The sequence below is a fragment of the Protopterus annectens genome, chromosome 15.part0 (assembly GCF_019279795.1).
Source record: "Protopterus annectens isolate FY-2018-M chromosome 15.part0, PAN1.0, whole genome shotgun sequence".
NCBI lineage: Eukaryota > Metazoa > Chordata > Ceratodontiformes > Protopteridae > Protopterus > Protopterus annectens.
In genome coordinates this window covers 261562936-261590628 of record NC_056749.1, presented here as the reverse complement: position 1 = coordinate 261590628, position 27693 = coordinate 261562936, and the positions used below count along the sequence as shown (strand labels likewise).

The window sequence follows — 27693 nt, the reverse complement described above, 5'->3', positions numbered from 1 at the left end:
GGCGAACAGACTCAGCAGATGTATCCTGGTTCCGCATGAGTGGTCCATTAGTCAATCAGTGGCCAGCATGTTCTTCAGCCATTGGGGATGGCCTTGCTGCAACTTTTTTGCCTCTCACCTCAACAAGTGCAGCGAGTTCTTCTCTGTTAACCCCCTCCGGAGGAGTCTCTGAGGGACACTGTGGTTAATGATTGGCCCCCGGGTCTCCTTTATGACCATCTTCCCTATTCCAGTTATCCCAAAGTTTCTTCAGAAAGCAAGCAGGCTGAAGAGCTCAGTTTTCCTCATTGTCCCCTTCTGGCTTCGACAGATTTTGTTCACCTTCCTCTGTTCTCATATGAAATATCTTCTGTGGATACTGGAGCTAAGACAGGACATCCTGTCTTACCTGTTAGGATTGCAGCACATCAGTCTTCATGCCCTTAAGTTAACCACAGGGCTTCTCCACTTCCAAACATAGTGAGAGAGTCGAGGGCTTGATCCCCTGGTCCGTAACATCATCTTAGCCTCACAAAAGGTTTCAACAGGAAATGGAAAAATTGTCAGTACCTGTCTCCAATATTTTGCTTTTTCTTAGTACCCTGTTAAAGGAATGCAGCAATTTTCTCTACTGTTAAGCTTCAACTAGCAACAGTTTCTTATTTTCATACAGCTAGCCAGTCTCATTCCTTGTCTATCTTTAGATTATGCAAAGCATTTATAAAAGGAATCTTCTTGTTGAGACCTCCAACTGAAGACTCTTCCCCACCTTGGGATTTAACTTTCGTGCTACAGAGTTTGACCCAGAAACCCTTTGAGCCAGCAGCCAAAGGCAAATACAGTCTTCATCTCCTTGATGTTCATAGACAACTAAATTTTTATATGCATAGAACAAAGCGCAGGAAGTCAGACCAGTTATTTATTGCCTTTTCTAATAAATTAGGTTGAGCGGTGTCAAAAATTACACTGGCAAAATGGATCGCTGACTGTATCACCTTCATTTGTTCTCAGAGAGGCCTCAAATTTTCTTGACCTCCAACAGTGCATTCTACCACATAATGATGCTGCATCTCCATCATTGGGACCTTAGATTCGTCACTGTTTAGCTCTTCTCCCTCCTATTCAAGCCATCTGGTTTACTGGTTCTCAAGTTTCTTTTGGAAGACTGTTGTTACTAGCTGCTACCTCAGCTTTAAGATTTGGGAACTTCATACCCTTGTTTGTAGAGAAATATTTTCTTCCCAAAATGATGGCGTGTCCTTTGAGGTTGAACGGATTCTTACATCAAGGTAATGTTAGAGTTGTCCTCAAACCAGGTTTTTTTGTGTGTGTGTGAAAGCAGAAGCCAGGTAATGGATATCCTTCACGCCCTACGTGCACAAGCACTGTTTTTTAGCTAATGAATGTGACTTAAGACCATTTGTTTTTCCTTGAAGCATAGGAGACAAACATCTTGGAGTAATTGAGCAAACCATTAGAACTGTATTAAGTTGAACTGAATTTGCATTAGGCAGTAAATGGCTTTTTTTTTGGGGGGGGGGGGGCACTATCAAGACCAGCCCATCAAAATCAAGGGCATATAACTACTTTTTGTTCAGTGGAGCTTCCATTGCTGGTATTAGGTGGCCATTCCATTGCTAACTCCCACCTCCAGCAAATATTACTTGAGCTGTGATTGAGTGGACCTCCTTTGTATCTCCTTTGCAGAATTTGTTTAAACATTTGCCCCATTGTCTGGCAGCAGTCTCTTTTGAGGTTCAAATTTCACTGCATGCAATTTTTTACTGCCGTTTGCCCACTGCAAAAAGCCCCTAACAGGAACGCATACGCAGTCACCAATGCATTTTAATGTTGCCTCCCTCCTGCTGGATGGTCCCCTAATCTAATGGCAACAAAATGACAGAGTATGTTTTTTGTGTTTCCTAGTTTTTGTTTTCTTATAAGTTGCATTTGTTTAGTATGTGGGGATCAAAATGAGTAGTGTATTAGCCTAGTGCTGTTCCAGGTGGTGTGGTGGCAACAGGCATGAAAACCTCTGAGTATGAAAATTGGAGAGAAAATGCCAAACTGGTGGTAAACAGCAAAAGCCTCACAAGTTACCACTGCAGAAGGCTCCCTGGCATTTCTTTTCCAGAATGGTGAATTAGTTAACCATATTGCATAAAATAGGATTACATGGAAACTATTGGTTTAGGTTGCAGCCATACATTTTGCCCACAAACTGAAATGTGCGTTCCCACAGAGTGTATTATAGGCTGAGTTCTAAAAAGTGCTTGAATGTAGTTTTGTTTTAAAGTTATGCAGTTTGGTAATGTTTGTATTACATGACACAACCCACAAATATTTGGACAAGTTTAAACTTCAGCATGTTTCTTTGTAGTTTTTGCACACTGTGTATACCTATGTGACTGTTTTTCTTGTTTCCCCAGATCAATAACAAAGCTGCTACTGGAGAGGAGGTTCCACGCACGATCATTGTGACAACACGGTCCCAGTATGGACTGCCAGAAGATGCTGTTGTATACTGTAATTTCAATCAGCTCTACAAGATAGATCCTGCAACACTTCAGATGTGGGTGAATGTAAGTATACATTGCTTTCTGTTTGGAGAGGTTGAGCCACCATTTCCTTTTGCATTACTTTGAACATTCTCTCTGTAGTTTCACTTTTTTGTGGCCTCTGCTTGTGATTATCATAATTGACTCTTGCCTGATGTGTGATCTTACACAAATGGAGAGATGCACGACTGTTACTGTATGACCATTTTCTCAGTTTGGGAGTTGGTAGACTAGTATCTTTAAGAACACAACCATCAGGTGCTAACAGTATTTTAACATCCACCATCACGTTGTGTTTCCCTAAAGAAAACTTTGTATAGATCCATTGAGGATGTTGGTCATCGAAACAGTCAGAATTTTTCTCTGTTAACTGTCAGTTCATGCCAGCAACCTTTTTCTATGTTGTCATGACGTAGAACATTGACAAGTCACAAAACGTCCTGTTTAATTCTTTCTTCCCATTGTATATGTTTGTGATCAGCAAATGCGTAATGTTCTTTTGATGGGAGTTCCATCTTTGTCATCTTTAGAATTAAGACCAACAGGCATCTAAAACTTTTCCAGACTATACCTTAACCTCACCCCTTTCCCATAATGCTCAGTGCTTAGTGACCACTTTCCACATATCCTAAGCCACTGATAGAGCAGTTTTGAAAGGTGCTGTTGACTAAGGTGGCAATTTTTTCTCCCTTTTAAATTTTTGGCAGACTTTTCAGTTTTGATCCTTGTGCTTTTTTTTTTCTTGTTTACCAATGATTTCGGCCAGCTTATGGTGCTGTGGGCAGGTTTCCCTTGACCACTTTTTACTCTGACACTATTTCTGTCATGAGTATTTTTTATTTATTTAACATTTGTTAACTGGGAAAGTCCAACTTGCAACGGAGCCAATTTTCATTGGAGGTCCGGGGAGAAATGCTCCAGATGTATGTCTTTATAATGTGGAAGGAAACCGGAGCACCCATAAGAAACCCACACGAACACAGGGAGGACATGCACATTCCACGCACAAAGCACCCCAGCCAAGAATCGAACCTGAGAACTTCTTGCTGTGAGGTGACAGCGCTACTGCTGCACCACTGCGCCGTCTATAAAGAAAAAAATAAAAAAAACAGGAGCCTAAATCATTTATATGATATGCACATGTGGAGAAAAAATTCCACCCTAGGGTAAGAATGCTCAGTATGTGTCATTAAGTGGCTTATTTGGCAAAGAGCTGCAGTTTTTTTTCTTCTTTCAAGCCCATTTCTTTGAAGGAACACAACAGTAGAATAGAGTTTTGAAAATGCAAGGCTGTCCCATCCGCCGAGTATTCCTAGGTCACACCCACCGTTATTTCCTAAGAAGTTAGAGGAAATTGCTAGTAGTTTAGCCTTTTGTTTGCTTTGAAAAATTCGTAGTCAGATTTCTTTTCTTTCTCTGTTGCAAAGTCTTCTGCCAGACGTGTACATGTGGATCCAGTTTCTGTTAAAGTTAAAAAATACTGAAGGCATAGTTCCTGTTGAACTCCTCTGACATAGTTCCTTCCTGTTGGTGTCACCTTTGTTTTGTCAGAGTGCGATCCCTGAACTCCTTATCCTGTTCTGTGGCACCCATCAGGTCCAGTCTTAATTCAGTTAGACTACAAAAAGATTCATTAGGTATTTTTTGTGTGCTGCAAAGTTTCTAATTGCGAGTATATTTCTTGCTGACATCAGGGGCTCAAAAGTGTCTTCTGCCTTCCCCCTCTGACCTCAGTTGTGATGATTCCTCAATGGGCTCCATTTAAGCTCTTTATCCAGTCATCCTTGACATCAATGGTCCTTTTGGGATTAGTGCCCTTAACCTCCTGTAGTTCCCATTTTTCCTTCACGTAGGTGATTCTGATTGCAGCTGCTTTGGGGCCATTGATTTTTCTCAGTCGCGTAGGTCTCTTCAGTGCAGAGTATGCCATCTGTGGAATCTACCTTCAAGAGGTTGAGGTTTCTGGAAAGTCACGTAGCTTTCATTTCTGCTCTCCAGCCCACCACCACACACACAAGAAATCCATGGTCAGTGACCATGGAAGGGGTGGGGTTCAGCCAAATGCTCGACTGTGCCTGCTATTCGGTCTTCCTTCACCTTGAATTCTCCCCTCTAAGTCGAAGTAAGGCCACATGCATGAGGAGGCACTTGAGTGTGCAGGGGAGTCCTTCCACACTGATCATGGATGATGTGCAGGAGGCTGATTTAGCCCCCCTTACCACATGATGATCTCCACTTTGGGCAGATTTTCGGAGCTCACTAGAAATAAGGCAGAAAAGTCCTTAAACACCCTTCCAAGTCTGAAAGCATTCTTGCCAAGACATTTCAGTTTCATAGGTAGGCCTCTTGGGTGCCCCCCCCCCCCCCCCCCAGCTGATGAGAGTTCAACTGGTAATGTAAAATGTTCTGATAAACACCGGCTTTTTTAGTCGAATTCCAGAGACCCAACATCATTGTGCACTTTAAGTGGTGGTCAGTCTGGTTTCAGAATCCATTTGAGTCTTGTATAATTGTCAGCTGCTCTTAAGTCCCTTGAGCCACAGTCCAAGGCATTCTACCTTTTCCAGCAAGGAATTGAGAGCTCAGGGCAAACGGGGAAAGCATTTTCATGCTCTCTTTTTTTTCTCTGAGGGTGTTGAGTTATACAATTTACATGTTCATATTCCGGAGAAAGAGATGATTCACGAATCTGCTAAAGACCGTTAATAGTCCCACATGGCAGTCCTAGAATTTCCTCACCCTGGCTCAAACTCTGCAGCAGAAGTGAGGTAGTTTTGCAGTCCCTTGAATGCTATGCCAGTTGGGTCAGATACCTTCTGCTCTGCCCCCGTGGAGGCCATAATGACTGCTGCCCAGTCAGTCTTCAACCAACCAACACCAGAATAACAGTATTCAAAATGAAACGCTGTACAACAATGGCCAAATGAAGTAAAGTTCACTTGGAGAATAGGTAGTGTGGTTAAATGATATAAAACTTAAAAGTGCAACATATATAGCAAACACTTGCATACATTTCCAGTACTTAAATTAAATGCACTTACAAGATGCTCACACTGTGAATGCAGTTATACCATAGCGAAATGATGGCTCCAAAGTTTCCAGTCTTATGATGGCTTCAAAGTATCCAATCTTTTTGGTCTGTTATACAAAGTATCCACACTGAAGATGTAGTAGCTGCTATGTGACTGTGATGAACTGTGATAACAGCTTAACCAATCTAACAGATCAAATAAAAGCTTCTAGCTTTAATGGCAGTTAAAATCCTTTTGTTGTAGGAAAAGTTAAAATCTTCATGTCAAGTTAAAATCTTGATGTAGAATAAAACAGTCCCTATGTATTCCAAACGATAAGCGCTTTCGGTATCTTCTTCAGATCGTAGAGACTGGGACTGGAAGTTCCTTTTTATAGTGCTTGCTTCCTTTACTGTTGAGACATCATTCAATCATCACACTGTCAATCAGCTGTTTAAATGCACCAATCCTCTTTCCTCTTAGCTGGGGGTGTTCCATTTCCTATACCTTTTGCTTTTGAGGGGTGTGACCAGTCATGAATTAAGTGTAAGTGGATTGTGAACCTCCGTGCTGATATTGAGCCAGGCTTGAATAACGTCATTCCACTGAAACCTATACTAAAAGCTAGAAGACCAACTGTCAGCTAACATGGAGGTGTGTCTGGCTTAATAATTCATGACTGGTCACACCCCTCAAAAGCAAAAGGTATAGGAAATGGAACACCCCCAGCTGAGAGGAAAGAGGATTGGTGCGTTTTAACAGCTGGTTGACAGTGTGATTGAATGATTGTCGCAACAGTTAAGGAAGCAAGCACTATAAAAAGGAACTTCCTGTCCTAATCTCTACGATCTGAAGAAGATACCAAAAGCACTTATCGTTTAGAATACACAGGGACTGTTTTATTCTACATGAAGATTTTAACTTTTCCTACAATAAAAGGATTTTAACTGCCATTAAAGCTAGAAGCTTTTATTTGATCTGTTAGACTGCTTAAGCTGTTATCACAGTTCATCACAGTCACATAGCAGCTACTACAACTTCAATGTGGATACTTTGTATATCAGACCAAAAAGATTGGATACTTCGAAGCCATCATAAGACTGGAAACTTTGGAGCCATTATTTCGCTATGGTATAACTGCATTCACAGCGTGAATATCTTCTAAGTGCATTTAATTTAAGTACTGGAAATGTATGCAAGCTTTTTGCTATATATGTTGCACTTTTAAGTTTTATATCATTTAACCACACTACCTGTTCTCTAAGAGAACTTTACGTCATTGGCCATTGTACAGTGTTTCATTTGGAATACTGTTTTTACTTGTTACTCATAGCTGTACTTTAGCATTAGGAGGTACCCTTTCTCTAATGTATATAACACCAGAATAATGTCAGTTGGGTCCAAAGCAAGTCTGTAAACTGCAGCTTCCAATGCCTAGTCCTGGTAAGTGAGGGTGGGTGTGACATTCCTTTAGTCCCCAGGAATCCGATTTAGCTCCGTCACCCACCCACAACTTACAGCCTTGTCTGCCCCTTCCATACCAAAAGGCGGGGTAGGTTTGTCCAAGCTTATGCTGTCCAGATCCTCTATTATTTCTGTCCATGTCTCTCCACAGGACTTAGTCAGGCTGGCTCAAGACTTCTTGGATTTCAGGAAGTTTAGGCAGCCCACCTAGTAAAGGGAACCAGTACAAGGAATCTCTCCTGGGATAGCAAAAGGGACACCTTCCCCTGGGTGACTCTAGTTCCTCAGAAACAGAAATGAGGACGAACCTCCTTATGTGGAACACAGCAGTTTTTGAAGATGACCCAAGACGCATTGTCCCCAGATTTGCCACATGAAGGATGTTCAGTTGGAGATGCTCTTAGTAGAATGGCAGAGTTCTTCATATAGGAGTCTAAGGAATTCTCCCAGGTTCAGGCCATTTATAGAAGGCTCCTAAGCTTGTCTGAACCTAGACTACCTAGCCATTCCCTTTAGTCTATGAAGTTTTGGATAATGTGTTCTCTGATACATTGGTGCAACCTGGTTCCCTTTCCCCTGTTCTTAGGAAACCTGATCACTTGTGTATAGTATTTGAGTCCTACAAGTACCTCTAAGAATCAAGTGGCTGATCAAGCTGTAGTATCTCTGGAGTCTACCCAAAGGATCATCTGCACCTTATTCCAAGCTCCTCTGTCCCATTTATCAAAAATACCTACACCTTGGTCACCTTGGCCACATAAGCTCTGAACTGCCAGGTCCACATGCTGAAATACATTGAGGTTGTTCAGGAACGAAGTAAACAAAGGCAGACTGGGAATACAAGATGAGCCTGCAGAAGGAAGTTCAGGAATTGTGCAGTGTAGACCTGAAGATGTCTAGATATTCAAATGTGACTGTAGTACATTGGATACATCATGCATGGTGCTACTTCTGGGTGTGTTACAAGGAGACTTGCCTGGCTGAGGAGAAAACCCCTGTCAGACCATGTTAAAGCAGAGATGATGTTCATCGTGTTTCACTGTTGCAGTCATCACTGTAGGGTTCTTCCTGCAGGCAGCCCTCGGTCGGCCAGAATCCCAAAGTCCGTGTCCGGCGTCGGCTGTTAAGTCATGCTCCCTGACGTCAGAGCGCCAGGAGTACAAAGCTGCCAGCCGACGCCATGTTCTCCAGTCTTCTTGCCGTGTGGTGGAAGCAGTTCGCAAGAACCGGTCGGCTGACTCCTGATATTTTTTCGTACTTCAGTCCGAAGACTGACTTCTCAAAGCTAAGTACCCCGTTGGGGAAACTTTTTTCTTGCTCCAGTCCGATGTCAGAAAAAGTTAATTGTATTTTTTGTGGGAAGCAAATACCTCATAAGGATTTCCACTCTTACTGTATTCCTTGTTTAGGCCCTGACCACGATGTAGCTAGTTGTCGGTTTTGTGCTAGATTTAACCAACGTACGATTAATCGGAGGTACGATTTTGCGTTTCACTACTTTGGCAGGCATTTTAATTATAAAATGTCATCTGACACGCTTCCGACTACCGGAGTTCACAAACGACGCAAGGATAAGGACAGGCCTCCGAGGTCCAAATGAGACTGTTTACAAGCAGAGCCAGCTCCAGGTTCGGCCGTAGTCAGTGAGGCGCTTTTGCAGCCCCTGTCGGCCATTTCAGAACCGATTGCCGAAACGGACTCCCACGAGGAGTCAACTAGGCCTTTGAGTACTCCAACTGCAAGACCTTCAGACAATGCTCCCTTGGATGAGTCCGGAGCCGCTGTGCAGGTACCGGCTTCCGAGGGGGTTTTCAGGCCTACACAGCTTCTGATTAAGGCAAAACCAAAGACAAAGGCGAAGACTCCTTTTAAATCAAAGACACCAGCCCCAACCCTCTTCTGATCCAGGACCCAAATCTCAGAAACGGCTACTTAAAATGGCGGAGGACTTACTAACCATGATTAGGGGTTCACATCCCCCTCCAGACAAAAGGCCAAGGCAAGAATTGGATCTTGAATCCTCTGATCAGGCATCTATTTCTTCAGTGTCTTCTTTTGAACAGGAATATGCTTTCCCTCCTTATGAGGATTCTGATGCTGAGGAATCCATTCCATCAGCTTCTCCCACTGAGGATTTTTCTTTTGGGGAAACTTTACATGACGTGAGGGAACATTTTCACTGGGAAGGACAGGAGTACTCTGAATCTAAGAGAAGACTTAGGGTTTTCCTCCTTCTTCCCCAAAATAGACCCCTGGCTATTCCTCCTATTTTGGATATTGTGGATGATGCTTTTTCTGAGGCTAATTTAACTCCTGGCTCTCTTCCTCCAGCCCCTGCTAAGCCTGACAGATATTACAGGGTCCCTGACTCCCACCAGTTCCTTTACAAAAATCTTGCTGCTGATCCAGAAACCATTTCTCAGGGTCCTAAGGGTGTAAAGGCCGCCTCTGCTAAAAACCCTATTCCGACAGATAAGGATTCCAGAGCTTTGGAGAGATTGGGCAAAAAAGTATACACTTCTGCTACTTTATCAGGGCTTTAAATTGTCAATTTCATATGTTAAAATATCAGCAATTCCTGCTGTCTGTTATGAAACAAAAGCTAAGTACCATTTCTGCATGTGCAGATAAGGAATTACACAATTTGATGCATGCTACTGAGCAAGTGGGGAAGCATGGTTTACACTGTGGTTTTGATGCCTTGGAGGCGTCATGCAGGGTGGCTGCCACTGGCACGGTCATTAGAAGGCATGCTTGGTTAAAGGAACAAAATTTACCTGACAAAGTAAAAGCAAAGTTACTGGATGCTCCCGTTCGGCATAATGTTTTGTTTGGGTCTAAGGCTGAAGAGGTGATAAAGAAAATGGAGGATAAGGCAAAATCCATGCAAACGGTCAAGGATTTCTTACAAGTTCAACCCCCTAGATTTAGCAGAAATTGGCCAACTAAAAATTGGTCCTTTCCCAGCTCGGACAGGCCTCAGAGGGGTAGATATAGGCGCTCCAGAGGGAGGCCCAAGCACAGACTTATTACAGACCTAGACAGTGGAGTGCTTCCACCCCCAGGGGTGGAGAGGACAGTCCTCAATCTTATAGAAAACAGGCTCAATGACTCCCCCTGCATGGCTCCAGGAACTTCTCTCCTGGAAGCCCCTCTAGGTTGAAAACTCTCTCTTTTTCAACAATATTGGACTTGCATAACCCAAGACAAGTGGGTTCTGGATGTGGTTTCAAAAGGTTACATATTCCACTTTCATACCTTGCCAAGACCAAACGGATGGCCAGACCTGCCAAAACACCAATGGGCAGAGGCATTAAACCAGGTGGGTTCCCTCATGGCTATGAGGGCCATAGTACTGGTTTCACAATCGGAGACGGGGCAAGGCTTTTACTCAAGGCTCTTTCTAGTTCCCAGAAAACAAAATTCATGGAGACCTATCCTAGATCTGTCAGTTTTAAATACTTTCCTGGAGATACCAAAGTTCAAGATGCTTACTCTGCAGCAGCTCCTGCCAATGTTGAGCAAAAATGCATGGATGGTGACATTGGATTTAAAGGAGGCTTACCTACACATCCCTATCAGACAGGAGTGCAGAAAATACCTCGGGTTCAAGGCCAGCTCGAAACCTTAACAATTCTCTGCGCTGCCCTTTGGCTTGTCTACTGCACCCAAGGTCTTCACCAAGTGCCTGGCACCAGTAGTAGCTTATTGCAGACTCCAGGGAATTCAAATTTACCCTTATCTGGACGACTGCCTTTTTCAAGCAGACAGCAAGGATGTCTTACTTCAGCACCTGCAATTTGTTCAAAATCTACTCAAGTACCTGGGATTCACTGTGAACATAAAAAAGTCAAATTTGACACCCACACAACAGATAACTTTCCTGGGTGCTCTTCTAAACACAACAACCCAGATGGCTTTCCTGACATCCAAAAAGCAACTACAGCTGGCTTCAACTTTCAAAACCTTGACATTAGTGTCTCAGCTAACTGCAAGGAAATTCATGCAGGCTCTGGGATACATGGCCTCCTGCATCCTTCTCATCCCAAATGCAAGACTACATATGAGAAAAATACAATGGTACCTAAAAAGCGTATGGTCCCAGCATTGCCACAGTCTAGACACACAAATTGCTGTCTTGCCTTGCCTACAAAAGGAATTCCATTGGTGGACCATGGCATGTCTTCACAACAAAGGGAAAGCCTTCAGTCTGCCTCCAGCCAGCCAAGTGTTAACCATGGACGCCTCGGATTGCGCATGGGGAGCACACTTGCAGGGGAAAGGCCTGCAAGGTTATTGGACAGAGGATCAGAAGCACCTACATATCAGTTTAAAAGAGATGTTAGCAGTACAGAATGCCCTCTTGGCTTTCAGGGATCTTCTACAGCCAGGACAACAACTGATACGGACAGACAACACCACAGTTGTGGTACATAAACAAGCAAGGGGGTTCACACTCCTACCCCCTTTGCAGACTAGCCATGACTCTATGGAACATGGCTCTAGCTTGCAAAGTGGATCTACAAGCTCAGTTCCTGCCAGGGAAACAAAATATTCTGGCAGACAGCCTGAGCAGGAACCTGTCAGACCCACACGAGTGGATGCTAGACACCCAAATATTCAAGATGATTACAGAAGCCTGGGGCTGCCCGGACATAGATCTATTTGCATCCCCCCTCAACCACCAGTTACAGATTTTTTGCACAAGGACATTTCACAAACTAGCATGGAAAGTGGATGCTCTTTCTTTCAGTTGGAGAAACCTCTCGGGGTATGCCTTTCCCCCAATACCTCTTCTTCCACGGGTGTTACTAAAGATCAAACAGGACAAACCCAAGATGATTTTACTGGCCCCAAATTGGCCTCGTCAATTTTGGTACTCAACACTGATGAATCTATCCCAGGAGCCTCCTTGGATTTTACCTCAGATACCAAACCTTTTGTCCCAACACCAGGGCCAGGTTCTGCACTCTCATATCAAAACACTCAGCCTGGCAGCTTGGCGAATTCAGGGTCTATGACTATTCCTACCCTTCCCATACAGGTCATGGATGTCATCTTAGAAGCCAGACGGCCTAGCACTAGAAAATGTTATGCAGGTAAATGGAAGAGATTTTGCACCTGGATGCATGCTCAGGATTTGGATCCTCTCATTCCTAATATCCCATTGATTTTACATTACCTGACAGATATGCTACATAAGGGTTTATCCTTCTCCTCCATAAAAATACATGCCTCGGCTATCTCTGCACATTGCAATACAGACCCTCCAATCTTTTCGCATCCACTTCTGAAACAATACCTCAGAGGAGCAAAGAATTTAAGGCCCCCTAGGACACCACTCATACCTGCCTGGGACCTCAACTATGTACTGGAAAAACTCACTCTGCCTCCTTTTGAGCCTTCTGCCACATCTGACATTAAATATTTATCATGGAAGACAGCTATCCTACTGGCTTTGACTTCAGCCAGGAGAGTCTCCGAGTTACAAGCTTTCATGGCTGTGGAACCTTATATTATTTTTCACCAAGACAGGGTGTCTTTAAGGACTAATCCTACTTTCATGCCTAAAGTGGTTTCCAAAGTAGCTTTAAATCAAACTATTCACCTGCCAACTTTTTTCACTAATCCGCAAAATAAGGGGGAGAGGATCTTGCATTCTTTGGATGTACACAGGCAACTACGTTTCTACCTGGACAGAACCAAGGATTTCAGGAAAACAGAGCAATTGTTTGTTTCTTGTGCAACAAATTCTCAAGGCAAAGCTATTTCAAAACAGACCGTTTCTAAATGGATTGCTCATGGAATCAGATTTTGTTACTCTCATCATGGAAAGCAAATCCCAGGAAAAATTAGAACTCACTCTACCAGAGCTGCTGCTACTTCAGCTGCCTTTCTCAGGGGAGTACCTAACAAAGATATTTTGGAAGCTGCAACTTGGAGTTCAGTGCATACTTTCTCTAAGCACTATAATCTCCCTCTTTACTCTAAGTCTAGGGCAGGCTTTGCTTCTGCAGTCTTGCAGGGCCTTCTAGCCGCCCCTTCTCTATAAACACCACCCTTTATCTCAGCTTTGGGATTCAACCCTACAGTGATGACTGCAACAGTGAAACACGATGAACATAGTACAGTTGTGTACACTTAACATAAATGTAGATGTTCGAGTGTCTTCACTGTTGCAGTCTGGGTTACCCACCCTCCTGTCCCCTCTTACACTTTCCTTACTATGGTTTCCTACTTCACCCTTCTGAGATGTATTTGCTACAGAGTATGGGATTTGTTGTATGTTACATTTTTGTTTTACTATTAGCCTACACTTTTGGGCACCTGACATCTGGGGCAAGAAAAACTGGAGAACATGGCGTCAGCTGGCAGCTTTGTACTCCTGGCGCTCTGACGTCAGGGAGCATGACTGAACAGCCGACACCGGACCCGAACTTTGGGATTCTGGCCGACCGAGGGCTGCCTGCCAGCAGGAAGAACCCTACAGTGATGACTGCAAATGTGAAGACACTCGAACATCTACATTTATGGTAAGTGTACACAACTGTACTTTCTTCGTGTTTTACTGTTGCAGTCATCACACTTGGGTTATCCTGCCGGGGAAGCCCTCTGTCTGATCAAATACCAGAGACTTAGTATTTCTGCGTCGTTTCCTGTCGCTTGGGGACTGACGTCAGGTCATCAGGGTTATAAACAGGCAGGCGACTCCATTACATCAGTCTTTCTTGCTGAGGACCCCGAAGCAGAAGCAGTTCGCTTGAGTGCTGGTCTCCCGCTACCTGAATTTTTGTTTCCAAAATTGAATCATCGTGAAGTCTTCTAAAGCCAAGTACCCCGTTGGGGATCCTTTTTTTCTTGCTCTAACCGATGTTGGAAAAAGTTAACAATTGTCTCACCTATGGAAAGCAAATACCACACCAAGATTTCCATTCTTACTGTCACCTGTTTAGGCCCAGACCATGACGTACCTCGCTGTTGGTTTTGTGCTTTGTTCAACGCCCGAACTATTCGTCGTCGGGCCCTTGTTATAGCTAAATACTTTCGTTCTCTATCTCCGTATTCTGAAATGGCTTCTGTAAGCCAACCAACTACCGATCTTCCGAAAAAACGTAAGGATAAAGACAGACCACCGTACAGGTCCAAAACTGCCGACGACACTTCTGTTAAGCTAGTCGGTAGTTCGCCGGTACTCAGATGCCCTGATGCCTGCTTCGATGGATTCACAGTCCGCTGCCAAGACCTGTTCAGAGTCCGGTATGCTGCGAGACTCTTGTTTGACTACGGAACCTTCGGATGTCTCTACCTTGGATGGGTCCGGTGCCGCTGTGCAGGCACCGGCTTCTGAGGAAGTAATTCATATTACCGATATTCAACACAAACGGATGTCTTTCGCGTCTTCAGTTCTTTCTAAAACTACTGAGTTTATAAGGCAGAGAGTACGAGCTACACCTAAAAAAAAATGGCCCAAATTCAAGCGCGTGCTTCCTTGCCACAATCTCAAATGCTTAAAATGGCAGAAGACCTGATCATGCTAATTGAGGGAAGCTAGCCTTCCCCTGCTAAAAGAAAAAGACTTGTCCCCAGCAGCTTTAACTGACCAAGAGTCCGACTCAGGTTTCTGAATATGAAGACATGCCCTTATCTGCCTATGATAATTCACATGCAGAGGAATCCATAACTTCTGCTTCCCCTCCAGAGGATTTTTCTTTTGGTGAAACCCTACATACTTTGAGAGAGCATTTCCACTGGAAATGCCAGGATTATCCTCATTCCAAAAGGAGACTCTGGGAATTTTTAGATTTACCACAGCACAGACCCTTGGCTGTCCCTCCTGTTCTGGGTGATGTCTTTATGGAATCCAGTCTAACTCCTAATACTTTACCCCCTGCTCCAAGGAAACCAGACAGGTACTAGAGAGTCCCTGACAATCACAAATTTCTTTCCAAAAATCCTACTGCTGAAACCCTACATACTTTGAGAGAGCATTTCCACTGGAAATGCCAGGATTATCCTCATTCCAAAAGGAGACTCTGGGAATTTTTAGATTTACCACAGCACAGACCCTTGGCTGTCCCTCCTGTTCTGGGTGATGTCTTTATGGAATCCAGTCTAACTCCTAATACTTTACCCCCTGCTCCAAGGAAACCAGACAGGTACTAGAGAGTCCCTGACAATCACAAATTTCTTTCCAAAAATCCTACTGCTGACCCATAGGTCATCTCCCAAGGACCTAAAGGAATAAACGCCACTACAGCCAAGAATCCCACCCCTTCGGACAGGGATTCTCGAGCTTTAGACAGATGGGGTAAAAAAGTATACACCTCTGCAATCTTGCCATTAGAGCATTGAATTGTCAGTTTCACTTGCTGAAATACCAACAACATACTATGAAACTTAAGCAAAAGTTATCTACCTTTTCTAACTGTGCAGAAGATAAAGGATTACAGGAGCTTACGCATTCTGCAAGCCAAGTCAGCAAGCATACCCTGCAATGTGGGTTTGATGCCCTTGAAGCATCTTGTACTTAGAAGGCATGTTTGGCTTAAGGAACAGACCTTGCCAGACCATGTCAAATCAAAATTATTGGACGCTCCTTTGAAAAGGACAAACTGTTTGACACCACAGCAGAAGTGGTTTTAAAAAAGATGGAAGAAAAGGCTAAGTCTATGCAGACTGTCAAAGAAGACAGAGAATTCTTGCAAGTGCAGCCTCCAAGATTCAGTACGCATTGCCCCTTGAAACATTCGTCCTTTCCAGCTCCCTCAAGGCCATCTCAAACTAGACCCAGGGGAAATGGACCCTCCCCCCAGATTATAGTGTCAAGGTATGCAGAGATCTAAGCAATGGAGTACCTCCACTTCTACAACAGGGAGTGCTAAGCCACCCCCTTACGGAAAGAATTCACAATGACATGTCAACGCCACTCCTCACCTCTGCCCAATTGCTTGTGCCCCTAGGAGGAAAACTTGCCCACCATGCAAAAAACTGGAACTCCATCACCAGCGATCGATGGGTCCTCAACATAGTATCCCAGGGGTACAAATTTTATTCCACATGCTGCCAACACCAAAAGGGTTCCCAGACCTTCCTCCATACCAGTGGGCAGAGGCACAAAACCAAGTTCAGTCCCTGCTCTCCATAAGGGCAATTCAATTCAGCCTGTTCTTGCAGAACAGATAGGCCAAGGGTTTTATTCGACTTTTCCTGGTACCCAGAAAAGAGGGCACCTGGCACCCAATCTTATATCTATCCATTCTAAACACCTACCTGGTGGCACCAAAATTCATAATGCTCACCGTACAGCAGCTTCTCCCTATGCTGTCCAGAGTTGCCTGGTTAGCCACCCCAGACCTAAAGGAAGCCTGTCTGCACATCCCTCTCTGGGACTCCTGCAGGAAATATCTACTTTTTAGGGCAGTGTCTATGCATTATCAGTTCTTTGCACTTCCCTTTGGCTTATCCACTGCTCCCAGAGTTGTCACAACATGCCTGGCTCCAGCCATTGCCTATTGCAGACCGAGAAAGATTCAAATGTACACTTACTTTGGATGATTGCCTGATTCAGGCAGACTGTCAGGAAAAGCTGTTGCAGCACCTGACATTTGTAAAGGACCTTCTAACCTCCCTGGGGTACACTATCAACGAAAAGAAATCAAAACTAGTCCCTTGTCAAAAAATTGTATTCCTGTGAGCAAGCTTGGACACAGCATCCCAGATGGCATTCCTTACTCCAGAAAAACAAGCCTATCTGATAGGCTACTTCATTCAAGTGGCCACCAGAACCCAGCTATCCGCAGGGAAAATGCTGCAGGCTGTAGGGTTCATGGCCTCCTGCATTCTGCTAATTCCTTATGCCAGACTGCATATGAGGAAACTTCAGTGGTACTTAAAAAGTCTTTTAGTGCCAGTATTCTCAAGACCTGGAAACTATCATACCTATAATACCTTGTCTCGGGACAGTTTCTTTGGTGGGCAGCAGCATGCAACCCCAACAAGGGACTTCCCTTTACACAACCCCACATCGCCCAGACCCTAACTACAGACTCATCAGACCATGTCTGGGGTGCACATCTGGACGACAGGTGCATTCAGGGCCACTGGAGCCCAAACCAAATTCATCTGCTCGTCAACCAAAAAGAGATGCTAGCTGTTCAGCAAGCTCTGACAGCTTTCAGATCCCTACTCTCACCGGGGCCCCTTTTAATAAAAGCCGACAACACCACAGTCATGTGGTACATCAGCAAGCAGGGTGGAACCCACTCTGCAGGTTAGCCATGACCCTGTAGAACATGGCCTCAGCTGTGCATGTTCACCTGCAAGCTCAATTCCTGCCAGGCAAACAAAACTCTCTGGCAGACTACTTAAGCAGAAATCTCCTAGACCCACACGAGTGGCAATTAGACCACAACACCTTCAGCCTTCTAACCTAGAAATGGGGTACCTCGAGGGTGGACCTATTTGTATCCCTCTGCAATCACCAACTTAATAAATTCTGCACCAGGGAACTTCACAGCAAGGCCTGGAAAGTGGATGCCCTAGCCTTCCAGTGGGCGAACCTCTCAATCTATGCATTTCCCCCTCTGCCTCTTCTTACAAGAGTACTACTAAAGATAAGGCAGAAAAGACCAAAGGCAGTCCTGATTGCCCCAGACTGGCCACGCCAACACTGGTACCACTACTGCACAGTCTGTCACTGGTGCCACCATGGCACCTACCCCAGATGTCCTTCAAGGATGCATCTGCAGTCTTTACAAATGGGTTGTCCTGTCGTCAGGCAGCCCTTCGGTCGGCCGGATTCCAAAGTCTGGGTCTGGCTTCTGCTGGTGTTGCACTTCACCGGACGTCATTGCGGCAGTTCTTCGGGTATAAAGGCATCAGCCGACACCATTTTCCTCAGTCTTTCTTGCCGCGTGGTGCCCGAAGCAGAAGCTGTTCGCAAGTGCCGGTCGGTCAGATCCAGAGATTACTACTACCGAATACTACTTCGAAGACTTCTATAAAGCTAAGTACCCGTTGGGGACTCTTTCTTGCCTCAGCCGATGTCAGAGAAAGTTAATAACTGTTTATCTTGTGGGAAACAAATACCTCATAAGGATTTCCACTCCTATTGCATTCATTGTTTAGGCCCAGACCACGACGTAGCAGCTTGTCTAGCCTGTGCTTCTTTTAACCGACGGACGCTTAAACGTCGCTCGGACATTGCTGAACAGATTTTCGGCTCCGATTTTGCCTACATTATGCCGTCGGATCCTCCGACTATGCAAATAACCAAAAAGTGCAAAGAAAAGGACCGACACTCGCGGTCCGCGGTTTCGGCTGAAACCGCGGTTAAGCAAACCACGAGTGTCTCTGTTTCGGCCGAAACCGAGCAAGCAGTTCTTTCTTCAGCCGATAACTTGCCTTCTACCGTGGCCTCTTCTATCCTGGTAGAAACGGCTTCTGAAATCCAGCCTTCTGTTGCGGTTTCACAGGATTTATCAGACACCATTCCCCTAGATATTTCTACCCCTGCACGTGGAGCTGCTAGGCCTCCTCCAGCTATGTCTATTAAGGCCTTTGCCAGGGCTAAAGCAGCCAAAACTTCAAAACCTGTGGCTGCCAAGCCCCCCCCCTCACAGGCCCAGCACCAGCTCCCATATGCTTTCTTTGGCAGAGGATCTCATCTCTTTAATTCGTGGATCCCAGCCTCATCCGGACAGGGCATCTCTCCCTCCTCCAGAAAAGAGACCTAGAGCAGAGCCCCCTGAGCCAGTAGCCACAGATGATTCCTCTGATGATTCAGAACATACAGACCCTCCTGAGGCTTCTTATTCTCCTTACGAAGACTCTGATGCTGAGGAGTCCATCCCTTCAGCCTCTCCTCCTGAGGAATTTTCCTTTGGGGAAACCTTGCATGCTATGAGGGAACAATTTCAGTGGCAGGGCCAAGATTTCTCAGATTCTAGAAAAAGGCTTAGGACCTTTCTACACTTGCCACAGCATAGGCCTTTAGCTATTCCTCCAGTTCTATCTGTTGTTGATGATGCATTTAATGATGCTTGCACTACTCCTGATACTTTACCTCCGGCTCCTGCTAAGCCAGATAGGTACTACAGGGTCCCGGACACTCATCACCACTTATATAAGGCCCCTTTTGCAGATCCAGAGACTATCTCCCAGGGCCCTAAAGCTGTAGCAGCTGCTACTTCTAAAAACCCTCCCGTCTGAAAGGGAATCCAGGTCCTTAGAGATGGGGTAAAAAGTTTACACCTCTGCTACTTTGTCAGCTAGAGCTTTGAACTGCCAATTTCATATGATTCAATATCAAGAGTTTATGCTTGACCAGTTGACTAAAAAGCTGTCCTCTGAAGAATCTTTAGATAAAAAGTATGTTCAAGAAATGTTACATAACATACAGCAGGTTAGTAACCATTCTTTGAAATGTGGCTATGATGCACTGGAGGCTTCCTTTAGATCAGCCATGACTGGCACAGTTATCAGGAGGCATGCATGGTTGAAAGAGCAGGCATTACCAGACCGTGTCAAATCTAAGCTTTTGGATGCACCTATGGACAAGGTCAATTTATTTGGTGCCCCCGCACAGCAGGTGCTGAAAAAGATGGAAGAAAAAGCAAAATCTGTGCAAACAGTAAAAGATTTCTTACAAGTTCAACCTCCAAGGTTTAGCAGGAATTGGCCCTCCAAGAATTGGTCCTTTCCGGACTCCTCTAAGCCACAAAGAGGCAGGAATAGGCGCTCTAGAGGCAGAAACCAATCCAGGGGTGCCTACAGGGGTCGCCAGTGGCAGGGTAACAACCAACGAGGCACGGATACAGCCACCACCACTACAACAACTCAATCACAGTGACTTGGCGGTGGCACCGCCTACCAGGAAACAACTAGAAGCACCCTTAGGCGGAAAGCTAACATTATTTTCAAGAAACTGGCACTGCATTACAAGAGAGAAATGGATTTTGCAGACTATAGACAAAGGTTACAGGTTCCATTTCCATACACTACCAAGAAAGGGAGGAATGCCAAACCTACCACCTTCTCAAAGGGCAGAAACTCTAAAACAAATATCTCAATTATTAAGAATGCGAGCTGTGGAAAAGGTACCACTTATGGAGCAAGGGAAGGGATTTTACTCCAGGCTCTTCCTGGTACCAAGAAAAGAAAACAAATGGAGGCCTATTCTAGACCTGTCCGCTCTAAACACATTCCTCATTGTTCCAAAATTCAAAATGTTGACCCTACAGCAGCTTCTTCCCATGCTGGGCAAGGAGTCTTGGCTGGTAACTCTAGATCTCAAGGAGGCATACCTGCACGTCCCCATAAGACCAGTTTGCAGAAGATACCTCAGATTTCTTGCAGGATCAGAGCATTATCAATTCTCAGCATTGCCCTTTGGCTTATCTACTGCGCCCAGAGTGTTCACGAAATGCTTGGCATCAGTAATCGCTCATTGCAGACTTCAGGGAATTCAAATCTATCCCTACCTGGACGACTGCCTGATACAAGCGGACAACAAAAACAAATTAACAGAAGACTTACAAAGAGTCATCTACCTGCTACAAGCCCTGGGATACACAGTCAATACCAAAAAGTCAAGGCTGATTCCATCCCAAATAATAACCTTTCTGGGAGCAGAACTGGACACATCAAAACAAATGGCATTTCTAACTGCAGAAAAGAAAGAGCAACTTCCTCTCTATTTCTTGGCATTAACAAAGCAGAGCCATCTAACTGCAAGAAAAGTGCTACAAGCTCTAGGCTTCATGGCATCCTGCATAATACTGGTCCCTCATGCCAGGCTTCATATGAGAAAGCTACAGTGGTACCTAAAGAATTTGTGGTCTCAGCACAAGCACAGCCTGGAAACCAAAATTCCAATGATCCCATGCCTGAAACAAGAGTTCTTATGGTGGTCTCAGGCCTGTCAATCAAACACAGGACTGCCCTTCTGCAAAAGTCAACCAAGACAAACTATCACGACAGATGCCTCAGACCTCGGTTGGGGGGCACACATGATGGACAAGTGCATTCAAGGCCTATGGGCTCAAGACCAACTGCATCTGCACATAAATCTAAAAGAAATGATGGCAGTAAAATTGGCAATCCAGGCATTCAGACCTCTTCTCCAAGAAGGCCAGTTGTTGATAAGGACAGACAACACCACAGTTATGTGGTACATGAACAAACAGGGAGGCACACACTCATACCCCCTATGCCGGCTGGCATTGGACCTATGGGATGTGGCTCTGAGCTACAACATTCAGTTACAGGCAATTTATGTACCAGGGAAGGAAAACATTCTAGCAGACATATTAAGCAGAACTACAACAGATGCCCACGAATGGATGCTGCATCCGGACATCTTCAAAACCATCACAAGAGAATGGGGATTACCACAAATAGACTTGTTTGCATCCCCATACAATCACCAGTTGAAGAAATTCTGCACAAGGACTTACCACCCACTTGCTTGGAAGGTGGACTCCCTATCCTTCAGTTGGAAAAGCCTGACAGCATACGCATTCCCACCACTTCCTTTGATGCACAAGGTGCTTCTCAAGATCAAAGAGGAACGTCCGAGGATCATTCTGATAGCCCCAGACTGGCCAAGACAATATTGGTATCCACTGCTGCGGAGCATGTCCCGGGAACAAATATGGAAACTGCCCCTGATCCCATTACTGCTGACACAGAACAACTACAACATTCTGCATCCAAACCTAAAAACTCTGCAGCTAACTGCCTGGAACATTACATAACAGAAATTAACCCAGATTTATCCCAAAGGGTTAAGGACATAATCCTGGAGGCTCGTAGACCTTCAACAAGAAAGAATTATGCAGCAAAATGGAAAAGATATCTCATCTGGAGTACTGCAAAGGGGCAAGATGTGACACTGGTGAACATAGCCAACATCCTGGAGTACTTGGCGGAGCTCTTCCATACAGGCCTGTCCTATTCCTCCATCAAGATACATGCATCAGCTATTTTAGCACAATACAGCTTGGATCCTCCTGTCTTCTCGCATCCTCTGCTCAGACAGTTTCTGAGGGGAATTAAAAATGTAAAACCTTCCAGGAAACCTCCATTGCCAGCATGGGACTTGAACTTTGTGCTAGAAAAACTGACTTTACCTCCTTTCGAGCCAGCAGCTACAGCAGACTTGCAATACTTATCCTGGAAGACTGCCTTCCTGCTGGCAATAACTTCAGCAAAAAGGGTCTCTGAACTACAGGCATTAATGGCAGTACAACCCTTCCTGATCTTCCATCAAGATAGAGTGTCCATGAGAACAAATCCTACATTTATGCCTAAGGTGGTATCCAGAGTGTCTTTAAATCAGGCTATCCACCTTCCTACATTCTTCCCCAATCCACAGAACAGGGGAGAACAGCTCTTACATACCTTGGATGTACACCGGCAATTACGCTACTACCTGGACAGGACAAAAAACAATAGAAAAACTGACCAGCTTCTGGAAGCTTATGCAACAGGAAAAGAAGGAAAACCAATTTCTAAACAGACAATCTCCAAATGGATAGGAAATTGCATTAGATTTTGTTACCTCACTCCACAAGGGCCACAGCCACTACCACAGCTTTCTTACGAGGAGTGGCTACCAAGGACATTATAGAGGCTGCTACTTGGACCTCCGTGCATACATTTGCCAAGCATTATAACTTACCTCTATACTCTAGATCCCGTGCTGGTTTTGCCACTGCTGTTTTGCAAGGGATCCTGACTACACCATAATCTATTCTCATCACCTCCTCCCCTAGTTTAGCTATGGTATTCTACCCATTTGTAAAGACTGCAGATGCATCCTTGAAGGACATAGTACAGTTTTGTACCTACCATAAATGTAGATGTCCGAGAGGAATGCATCTGCAGTCAGGATTACCCACCCTCCTTCCCCTCTGAGGTACTCCTAGGGTACTTGCCAATCTTCAGCTAGCTTGGGGGGATCTATTATGGTGTATTTGTTTGTATATATGTACATACATGTTTTTTTTGTGTGTTTGCTCTCTACCATTTGGAAACTTTGGCATTTATCCAAATTTAGCCAACCAAGAGGGCACCTGGCATCTGGGGCAAGAAACACTGAGGCAAATGGCGTCGGCTGATGCCTTTATACCTGAAGAACTGCCGCAATGACGTCGGGTGAAGTGCGACACCAGCCGAAGCCAGACCCAGACTTTGGAATCCGGCCGACCGAAGGGCTGCCTGACTACAGGACAACCCATTTGTAAAGACTGCAGATGCATTCCTCTCGGACATCTACATTTATGGTAGGTACAAAACTGTACTATCCCAACCCTCCTCACTCAGGAGGGACAGATCTTGCATCCGCAATTGCAAACCCTGAACCTTGCAGCCTGGCTTATTCCTTGAATTCTCCTCCAGTGGCCAGCCTAAGCAAGCAGGTGCTGGATGTCATTTGTGAAGCCAGAAGACCCTGTACAAGGAAATCCTATGCTGATAAGTGGAAAAGGTATTGTTCCTGGATTCACTCTAAAGGAGCAGATACAGCACAGCCCTCCTTATCTCTCATTCTGGGTTACCTAGCAGACCTACTCCACAGAGGCCTATCCTTCTCTTCCATTAAGGTCCATGCCTCTGCCATCTCTACTCATTACAGCACTGAGCCACCTCTCTTCTCGCAACCTCTCATCAAACAGTTCCTGAGAGGGGCTAACGACTTAAGGCCACCAAGAAGAGCCCCCACCCCTGCTTGGGACCTTAATTGGAAAACTCACGTTACCCCCCCTCCCCTTTTTGAGCCTGCAGCGTCAGCTGAGTTAAAATTCCTCTCTTGGGAAATGGCCTTGCTTCTGGACATCACTTCAGCTAGAAGAATGTCTGAGCTGCAAGCATTTATGGCTGTGGAACCCTTCATTATTTGTCATGCTGACAGGGTTTCCCTCAGGACTTAACCATACTTTTATGCCTAAAGTGGTGTCCAGTGTGGCTCTCAACCAATCTAACCATTTGCCCACCTTTTTCCCTAATCCTGAAATTAAGGGAGAAAGGATCCTGCACACTATAGATGTGCACAGACAGCTCAGATCCTACCTTGATAGGACTAAGTTCTTTAGGAAATCTGACCAGTTACTAGGCAGCTTTGCACCAGGGGCAGAGGGCAAGGCAATATAAAAACAAACCATCTCCAAATGGATAGCACACTGTATCCTTTTGTGTTACAAACACCATGGGAAACCACCCCCTCAGGGGGTCAGAACACATTCCACTAGGGCAGTTCAACCTCTACAGCCTTTCTCAGAGGAGTCCCTACCAGGGACATTCTGGAAGCTGCTACTTGAGTTCTGTTGACACCTTCACCAAGCATTACCACCTGCCTCTCTTTTCCAAATCCAGGGCGGGCTTTGCAACAGCAATCCTGCAGGGCATGCTAGCCAGCCCAAACTATTGTTGACTGCCTCCGCCCTTTCTTCAGCTTTGGGAATCAACCCAAGTGTGATGACTGCAACAGTGAAACACGAAGAACATAGTACAGTTGTGTACACTTACCATAAATGTAAATGTTTGAGTGTATTTACTGTTGCAGTCCTGGTTTCCCATCCTCCAGCCCCCTTGTCTCTCTCTCTTTCTCTCTCTCCCCTTCTCTATTTCTCTTACTCACTCCTTACAAGGCTATTGGTATTTACTTTTTACTGGTGGTGTTTTTTCCACCATAACTTGGCTCCCTGTTTGGGGGCTCCTGACATTTGAGGCAAGAAAAACTGATGTAATTCCGCTGGCTGCCTGTTTTTGACTACCTGATGTCAGTCCCAAAGCGACAGCAACTGACGCAGAAATACTAAGTCTCTGGTATTCAGGTCGACTGAGGGCTACCCCTGGCAGGATAACCCAAGTGTGATGACAGCAACAGTGAATATGGTAAGTGTACACAACTGTACTTTCCTTAAAGCCCCACCGGGCAAGGTGTTGCTCTTTGGATCTTGATCTGAGAAACTGTCCAAGAAACTAGATCAGAAAGGGAAATAAGTCTTGTCCTTCCCCCTCCTCCCATATACAACATGAGAGCTACCCTTGCAAGTCTTGGACCTTCCTTCAAAACAGGAACAATCAAAAACTCAAAAGAAGAAAAGCCTGTGTTCTCAGTAATAAACTGACCAGCTCTGAAGGCCAAGAAAGTTCAAGGACCCTGCCCCTGCTAGGGAATAGCTGTGACTGTCCTGCACCTCCCTGCCTTTTCCCTGCTCCGGTCCAAAATCAATCTGACAGGAAGACACTTTTTTTTTTCAGCTATTTGGAACAGATCAGTCTGGTTAAATGGATACTGTAGTTAGTAACAGAGGATGTTCTTCATGTTTCACTGTTGCAGTCATTACGTTTGGGTAATCTGCTGGCAGGTTGCTCAGTCGGCCTGAATATCAAAGTCTTGGGTCCTGCGTTGGTTGCCTTCTCTTCCATGACGTCAGGTCGTCAGGGGTAGAAAACATGCAACGGACGCCGTTTTCTTCAGTCTTTCTTGCCGCGCGTTGCCTGAAGCAGAAGCAGTTAGCAAGTGCTGGTTGGCCGACTCCTGAAATTTTCACATTCGAGTTTCAGAACCGAAGTCTTCAATTAAAGCTAAGCATCCCGTTGGAGAAACTTTTTCTTGCTCCGATGTCAGTAAAAGTTAATAATTGCATTACTTGTCGGAAGTAAATACCTCCTAAGGATTTTCGTTTGTACTGTGTTCCTTGCCTACGCCCAGATCATAACATGCCTTGCTGTCGGTTTTGTGCTAGATTTAACCAATGCACTGTTAAGCATCGGTATATCTTTGCTTCAGAATATTTTGGAAACAGATTTAGTAACCCTGAAATGTCGTCAGATAGCAATCAGACTACCGGAGTTCACAAAAAAACGCAAAGAAAAGGACAGACCGTCTAGGTCCAGAATCGACGACAAGGCTTCTCTTAAGCCAGTCGCCGGTACTCAGGCACTTTCACAGACGCTGATACCTGCTACTTTCGAGTCACAGGCCTCTACCGAGACCCATGTGGGGTCTGGCATGCCGCAAGATTGAGTATTGTACCCATGGATGTCTTTCCCTTGGATGGGTCTGGAGCCGCTGAGCAGGCACCGGCTTCTGAGGGGGGTGATAATCGTGTTTCACTATTGCAGTCATTACACTTGGGTTATCCTGCTGGCAGGCAACCCGTAGTCAGCCCGAGTTCCAAAGTCTTGGTCCGGCGTCTGTTGCTGTCGCTTCTTCCCTGACGTCAGTGCGCCAGGGGTATAAAAGCTGCAACCAACGCCATTTTTTTCAGTCTTTATTGCCGCGCAGTGCTCGAAGCATAAGCAGTTCGCAAGTGCCGGTTGGCCCACTCCTGAGATTTTCAAAATTGAATTTCAGAACCGAAGTCTTCAGTAAAGCCAAGTACCCCGTTGGGGAAACTTTTTCTTGCTCCAGACCGATGTCAGTAAAAGTTGATTGCATTTCTTGTGGGAAGCAAATACCTCATAAGGACTTCCACTCTTACTGCATTCCTTGCCTAGGCCCTGACCACGACGTCACTATTTGTTGGTTTTGTGCTAGATTTAATAAACGCACTATTAAACGTCAGTTTGATTTTGCTTTACATTATTTTGGACGAAGATTTAATTACATAATGCCGTTGGAACAACCGACGACCGGAATGTATAAAAAACGCAAAGACAAAGAAGAAGACAGGCATCCGAGGTCCAAAACAGACGAAGCCTCTTCTAGGCCAGTCGCCGGTTCTCAGTGAGGCGCTTTCGCAGCCCCTGACACCTGCTGCCTCAGAAACACAGGCCACAACCGACAGCTACCTGGACACACCGAGGCCTGTGGACAGTCAAGGTATTGGGCCTACGGAAAATATACCTCAGATGGGTCGGAGCCGCTGAGCAAGCTACCGGCTTCTGAGGGTGTTTTCAGACCTTCACAGCTTACAATTAAAGCTACTACAGCAGCAAAGACAAAGTCAAAAACACCATTAAAGACAAAGAAACAAGTGCAACTTTCTCCAGAACAGTCATCCATGCCTAAGAAACAGATGCTTAAAATGGCCGAAGACCTTATTACTTTAATCAGGGGCTCCCATCCCCCTCCTGACAAAAGGCCTAGGCAAGACACTGATCAAGATTCCTCTGTTCAGGTTTCCATTTCTTCTGATTATTCCTCTGACCAAGGCTATTCTCTCCCTCCCTTTGAGGACTCTGATGCTGAAGAGTCCATTCCTTCAGCCTCACCGCCTAAAGATTACTCTTTTTTTGGGGAAACCCTGCACACCATGAAGGGAACATTTCCATTGGGAGAGTCAGGATTATTCAGAATCCAAGAAAAGGCTCAGAGATTTCCTTCTATTGCCTCAGCACAGGCCCTTGGCTATCCCCCCCTGTGCTTGATATTGTTGATGATTTTTCTGAATCCAGTCTGTCTCCAGATTCTTTACTCCCCTGCACCAGTAAAGCCAGACAGGTACTACAGGGTCCCTGACTCTCATAAATTTATTTACAAACACCCCGCTGCGGACCCAGAAACTATTTCTCAGGGTCTAAAAAGGGTTAAAGCTTCCACTGCCAAAAATCCTGTCCCCTCAGATAGGGATTCCAGAACTCTGGACAAATGGGGGAAAAAAGTTTACACTTCTGCTACTTTAGCTGTAAGAGCTTTAAACTGTCAGTTTCACATGCTTAAATATCAGCAG

The 27693-nt window shown here is 45.1% G+C and overlaps 1 protein-coding gene across 1 annotated transcript in view; it reads left to right on the top strand.

Moving 5' to 3' along the window:
- The window catches only part of OGT (O-linked N-acetylglucosamine (GlcNAc) transferase), a 2411396-nt gene that overhangs the window by 2065885 nt on the left and 317818 nt on the right, over positions 1 to 27693 (top strand). Inside the window, exon 19 of the mRNA XM_044057256.1 lies at positions 2409 to 2561. Within this exon, the coding sequence (XP_043913191.1) occupies positions 2409 to 2561 (153 nt within the window). The remainder of the gene's footprint in view (positions 1 to 2408; positions 2562 to 27693) is intronic.